This window comes from Lacerta agilis, chromosome 4 (genome assembly GCF_009819535.1).
Source record: "Lacerta agilis isolate rLacAgi1 chromosome 4, rLacAgi1.pri, whole genome shotgun sequence".
Taxonomy (NCBI): domain Eukaryota; kingdom Metazoa; phylum Chordata; class Lepidosauria; order Squamata; family Lacertidae; genus Lacerta; species Lacerta agilis.
This window is the reverse complement of record NC_046315.1, coordinates 76,006,536-76,013,533: the sequence shown is the minus strand read 5'-3', so window position 1 is coordinate 76,013,533 and position 6,998 is coordinate 76,006,536. Positions and strand designations below refer to the sequence as shown.

The 6,998-nt window shown below is 41.5% G+C and overlaps 1 protein-coding gene across 1 annotated transcript in view; it reads right to left on the bottom strand.

Annotated features, from left to right (window-relative positions):
- Positions 1 to 6,998, bottom strand: part of RASA3 (RAS p21 protein activator 3) — a 129,915-nt gene that overhangs the window by 61,692 nt on the left and 61,225 nt on the right. Inside the window, 1 exon segment of the mRNA XM_033147705.1 lies at positions 4,096 to 4,190. Coding sequence (XP_033003596.1) covers positions 4,096 to 4,190 — 95 coding nt within the window.

Here is a 6,998-nt window from a genome sequence, read left to right as displayed (position 1 = left end):
AACACCCTACTACTAACAAAGCAAGAGACATGAAAACTATTGTTTGTTAGATAAAGTGGTTACACCCTTTTGTTTCCTGGTTGGGTAACGGCCGGGTGCCCGGAAATAGCTTTTTTCACTTTCACATCATCTGTGGTTACATTATAGTCAACAGGGCCTTTCTGAATCTTGCAAATGATTAACTCCGTTCAAACAAGCTCTCTGCTAGATACATGTAAATAAGCTGAACAAGCCTTATTACGGCAACTACTGAACAATACCGACACTACGTATTTTTTAGAAAAACGGTTTACAGTAGTCGTAAACACATCATTCTGTAAAGGATCCAAATAATTTTTCCGTTAAAACAGCCTTCACCATTTTCAGTTATTTCTTAGCATGCAAGTGAGACTACATGAGATACAAATCAGAGTTACAGAATATAATCAAAGTAACGTAGATGTGCACATTTTAACACCAAAGCATGCAAGCTACAGTAGTTTCCTAGGAGAGTTGCACACATACATTAAAGAAAACAAGGCAAAGGGCTTGCTGAATGTTGTCGTTAACTTATTTGGAGCTGCTTCAGAGCCTTCCCACCCCCTGCCAGGCCCTCCTGGGCATGCAGGACTATGGCCAAACCAATGATTTGAATACATGTCCCAGCCAACCACCCACAAGATTGTTCTGTCCCAGCCAGTGGCTCTACTCCTGCTTTTCTTGGGATCAGTCTCTGTGCCAAGGCCTGTAGACAAGAAAGAGCTTGCAGAGGCCTTTAGGAGAGGTGTGGAAGATCATGCCATGAAACCAAAGGCCCGACTCTCATGCTGGATGTCCAGGAATGGTGGCTCAGCAGGGGGGAATCTCTACCAACTCTTATGGGGAGCCTCCACATTCCACTCTGTCCCTGGCAGGGATTACCTAATGCAAAAATTGAGAGGGTCAGCATTTGAACTGTTTTAAACTTGCAGTTTCATCTACTGCTTTCAATCGTGGTAAGGCTTTTTTCCGCTCTAGGTCTTTCCTCCTGTTCAACTAAATATGCTGTTTGGTGGTTTGGATCCATTCACAACAGTAAATTCATGATACCTCCAAAACGGGAGGGTGCAATTATTTGCCTCAGTCAGATTGGAGAGAGCAATGCTCCCAAAATCAATAAAGTATATAACAAAATTCAGGCCTAATTTTTTTTTTAAGTTGTTCGGAATCTGTTATTTCTCATTGCCAATTAATCAATCTGGACTTTTACCATGTCATGCATCCAACTATTATTCTATTTATAACCATGACTTCATGTGGAACTAATGCCTATCTGGGGATTTTTCAGAATCTGGTTTTATTTGCCAGGGACATCCCACAGCAAGGGAGAGGAGCAAAGGGCATGGGTGCAACAGTTCATAAATGGTAGAGTTGGAACTGGGATAATAACAAGAATAAATGCTCAATGTGAAATTACAGGGAAACTCATAATTACCTTGTTCCATCACTTCAAGAAAGCATGTTCCAATTTAAAATTTGTTTTCTGCCATGAGTCTATAATGTCGCACAGTGCTGTTGCTTTGGTATAGATACCAAATCGTCACAACTGCATGAATGAGGTTTACTTAGCAAAGAAAAACTCTTAGGTAAATATAAATTTAGTATTTTTTTTAGTGTATATCTTCTCCTGCTTTAAGCATCCCACTCAACAGTACTAGAAAGTTGTACTTTTCTGTTAAGAAAATAGGCCAGCACACTTTACACATAATGCACAAACTATTGTACAAACACTGTACAAACTATTCCACTCGAAGTAAACGCTTATCACTGAGCTCCAAATGTAGCTTCAAGAAGTTGGGCTTTTACAAAGCAAAAAACAGAGGAAGTGATAAACAGCACAGAAATAGTACTGCGTTTATAATTAGGATTTGGAGCCTAACTAGAATTTTAAACACAAAACATTTGTGACAAGACACAAGAGCTTGAGTTATAAATAGCCAGCGGTCTCCTGGAAAGTTACACTGGACAAACAATTCCCACAGCCTCAATATGTTGAGATGGTGCAGCAAATATCAACAGTGACATGGGCTGTATAAATATTGGCTCACTCCACATGATAAAGAGAAATCTGCATTTCCCACAGGAAGCAAACATTAGCACTGTCTGTGTCTCTGTGTGTGCCCGTGCATGAGCATGTGTGTTTAACTCTTAAAATTATCTGAGGCCAATATCCAGTATCATTTCATGTGCACTAAAAAAAGGTAAAGGTAAAGGACCCCTAGATGGTTAAGTTCAGTCAAAGACAACTACGGGGTACGGCGATCATCTCGCTTTCAGGCCGAGGGAGCCGGCGTTTGTCCACAGACAGCTTTCTGGGTCATGCAGCCAGCATGACTAAACTGCTTCTGGTGCAATGGAACACTGTGATGGAAACCAGAGCGCACAGAAACACTGTTTACCTTCCCACAGCAGTCGTACCTATTTATCTACTTGCACTGGTGTGCTTTCAAACTGCTAGGTTGGCAAGAGCTGGGACAGAGCAATGGGAGCTCACTCCATTGCGGGGATTCAAACCACCAACCTTCTGATCGGCAAGCCCATGAGGCTCAGTGGTTTAGACCACTAATTACCCACTCCCTCACACACTTTTCATAGCCTTTTTGAACAGGTAACCTACATAGCTGATTAGTAGTTACTCATTTACGTAATGCCACCAATAAACATAGCACTTTAAAAAGTAACGTAAGGGGGGAGAGGGGAGTTTCCTAGAACTTCCCCTCAAAATTTCAGCTCTAAGAGGTTCTTGCAATTTTGAGCAGGGACCACTGTGTTGCTCTGGTTGTACTCCAACCTAAAATGACACTACCAGAAAATGACATTGGCCGATGCCTGCTAAGTCTCTTGACTTTTTGGCTGTAGAGCGCCATTGTGGTTTCATTCTGTCCCCAACAGTGTTTAGCATCTATAATATGGAACTGACGGACCAGTCATTACAGGATTTGGAGTGAGAGGTCATCAAGTGTGCCAGTTATATCCGGCTCTGTTTCTCTGTAGAGAGTCGGGTAAGGCTATGCTGGTCTTGAACCAATGCTTGGTTTGGTGAGACCTGGTAAGGTGATAGTGAATCCTGGTAAGACGAAGGCCCTGTGGGTAGGTAGTTCCCAGATCTGGGACTTGAGGAGGCTGTTGTCTGTCCTGGATGGGGTTGAGCTCCCTCTGAAGCCACAGGTCTGGTAGTCGGGACATGCTCCTAGAGCAGGAGTGGGGACTCTTTGGATGTTGCTGAGCTATAACTCCCATCACCCCTGATGATAGGCCATACTTGCTGGGGCTGATGAGACTTGTAACATCTGGAGGGCCAAAGGTTCCCTATATGTATCTTCAAACTTTTCAAACCCAGGACCCACTTTTAACCATTCGGGGACCCATTTCTTAGTCTTTTACCATATATTTGCAAGGTGGTCATGCTCCTATTGTGACCCACCTTGGATCAAGCCATGACCCAACTTCCCCTTTGTGATATGGCTTGACCCAACTTCCCCTTTGTGATATGGCTTCTAACAATTCTTTTTAGATGAAGACCCTGGTTATTTGCCCATTCTTCTTCTGGTGAAATACCAGTACAGTATTGGTATTTTTAAAGTTGGCAGCTTATCACCTACCTGCCTCGTTTATAGTAACTGTCTTGTGAATCTGAAATTGTTTTCCTTGCAACCTGCTTTGAAATTGCCGTGCAATGAGAAGCAGGTAAGAAATGCTTTAAATAAAGAAATTATTCTACATAATAATGAAGATCCGTTGCAGGCTGCAGCAGCTATTTAACAAAAGCAAGCACACAATGTTATCAGAGGCACTGTACGATTTCCTCTTTCCACGCAGAAGGAAACAGGGTTGTCTGTGCAGATACCACTACCAGATTAATATATGCTTCTTACAACATGTTATAAAATTAACTTCTTGGAGCTAGGCTGCATAGAACTGCTATTATGCAGAGACTACTTGAGACACCCTACAAATAACCCCTACCTGCTGTTCTCAACTAAAAAAATAAAGGGATCCAACAGCTATTCTATTTGAATTGTTAAGCTCACAATCACTGGGCAGCTTATGATACAGCAATGAAAGAAACCATCTTACCTGTACTTCTGAATCAGCATCAACATGTTGCAGCTGAAACCAGGTGTCTCTGTTATGGTACTTTTGCAAATCTTCTTTCAATATCGCTACTTTTCCTGAAAATACATCAAATTATAAAATATCATGCTGAATACATATAGGCATCTCTATATACATTATAGGGGAAATGTTCAGTTCAAAAAAACAACTGTACCAGTCTTCTACGGACAGGACATACCGCATTTTCCCGTGTATAAGACGCCCCCATGTATAAGACGACCCCTATTTTTTGAGCCCAAAATCAATAAATAAATATTGTAAACACCAAACAGAACAACTTTGATATTTTATTAAATATTCAAAACACTGGTATATTTAGTACCATATATTTAAACATCAAACAGAACAGCTTTATCAATATATTTAGTATCATAATTACGGTAGGTAATATTTTTTATTTTATTTTGGGGGGCTAGTCAGCATTATTATTTTAGCATTATTCCTAATATCTGTTGGAAGCCGGCCAGAGTGGCTGGGGAAACCCAGCCATATGGGTGGGGTACAAATAAATAATAATAATAATATTATTACATGCAGTATAAGAACTGGAGTGGCTGTGGCGCTGGCATGGAGCCGGGCAGCTGAACTGGAACGAGAGCGTGTCCCCCGACGGCAGGGAACTGGTCAGCGCCGCAATGCAAGAATCGTAGCTAAATAACCCTTTAAGAGGGAATTTGTATGCTGCAGAAGTCAAATTGCTTTTTTCTACTCCACTCTCAAACATCCAGGGGAGCGAACTGCACTCTGCCCCTTGGGCCCAAACGGTCTGCCTGCTGCCTCCCCCGCTGTGAGGAGTTGTGACTGCCAGGGCTGCCAGAGTGAGTGCGCTCGGGGAATGGGGGGGGTCTAGTTAGCCAGGGGGCGGCTGAAGGAACCGGGTGGAAGGGACAATGTCCGGAGTGGTGGCTGCTGAGCTGGGAGTACCAGACCAGGGTTTGTCGTGAGGCCAGTAGTGAGGGGAGGCTGGGTGGGGGGGAGAATATGGATGGGGGCATGTATTTATTTATATATTAATTGCAACATTGCATGTATAAGAAGACCCCCAATTTTAAACTTTGGGGGGGAAATATCGTCTTATACACGGAAAAATACGGTAATTTAAAACACAGATTGTTTCTTACAGGACTCTCTACACAGTAAACACTCCTTTCTTTGGCAAGTTTCTCCCTGCTTTAAAAAATTATTTAGCACTCCTATTTGAAGCATTTTTGTTGCCGACTTGACTCCCATCTAATGGTACTGGTATAACTGATAGCATTAATAATCCATGCTGTTACAATTTATTACAAATTTGTTCAAGATTCTAATATATAATATAAGCAAAGTTTAAAGGGAAGTTTTTAAAAAAGTTAATTGAACATGGCTTCCTAGCCCAAACGTCAGGCTAGGGAACTAAGTTGAAGATAATTTTATTTTTGGTGGGGAAAGGCATAATCTTGCTATTGACACCACATATTCCCAGGTCATGATTGTTCGGTGTTAATTTCAGGTTTAGCACTCTGCAAAGCTATGCATTCAGATATGTTGTGCTTAAATTTCTTTTCATTTATCATTCGCTTCCGTAAACGAATCTACATTTTACTACTGTCGGGAAGGGAAATGGTAAAAGAAAAAAATAGAAAACAGAACCGGCGTAGCACGATAAAACAAAAACTTAACTACAGTATGTCTGAAGAATTCCATATATAAAATGAAAGCAGGCGCTTCCACGATTTTAAAAATTAATTAGTCCAATTGAAGGTCCTGCCTCACTCAAGCTTAGGATTTTTCTTACGTGGAACCAAGGCACCTAAAAACGTATTCCTATGAAAGCACAGGACCCAAGTCAACAGACAAATCTTATCAAGTGACAGGCCATGCTATCTATATTGGCAAGTACTGTACTGCATTCATGTGATAAGAAACCTGCCTGCAGTAGCTGATCTGAGATAACCTTTTCACCATAAAACCAAATGGAACAGATGTCACTTGAAAGAATACCCTTCTTTCTTCCTGACTTCTGCTTTCCTTGGGTGTTCCGTTTTGTTTTTAAATCACAGATTTCAGTGGGTCTTGAAACCAAAGATCATATTTAGACAAGGTTCATTTAATTTTTTTAGCAGATGGGGCAGTGTTCTATCCAACCCAAGTGGTCCATAAAAAGGGTGGAGGGGAGACTGCATAATACAGTTATATGGCAGTGAAATAATAATAATAATAATAATAATAATAATAATAATAATAACGCCCTATACGCGGGGGTCTCAGGGCAGTTCACAGAATAGAATCAAGATATAAAACCACAAAATACAAAAAAATAAAAAGAACAAGCCAATAGCTCCCCCCCCAAAAAACACATTTTAAAAGGGCAAAGGATGTAAATCAGATCAACCAAAGGCCTAGTTAAAAAGGAACGTTTTTGCCTGATGCTTAAAGGTGTATAATGAAGGCACCAGGCGAACCTCCTTGGGGAGGGCATTCCACAGACTGGGAGCCACTGCAAAGAAGGCCCATTCTCACCCTGTGGGCCTCTCAAGGAGCAGGCACACAAAGGAGGGCCTCAGAAGATGATCCGGGTAGGTTCATATGGAAAGAGGCGGTCCTTGAGCAATTGTGGTCCTGAGTCGTTTAGGACAGTACTTACACATACCCAGTGATAATACCTTCAGAAACTACATTTCTGCTAGGTATCTTTTTGGATGCACAAAGCTGTCAGGATTTCATAGAATTTCACAAGGGAATCACATGGCTGTTTTATCATAGATCAGCCACTGCATCAGCTCCTTTGAGATGCTGATAGGACATAATGCGCTATCACAGAGTCTGACCTGCAAGTTACAATGATTGGGCTCTAGGGTTGACTCACCAAACCAGCCCATGGATCT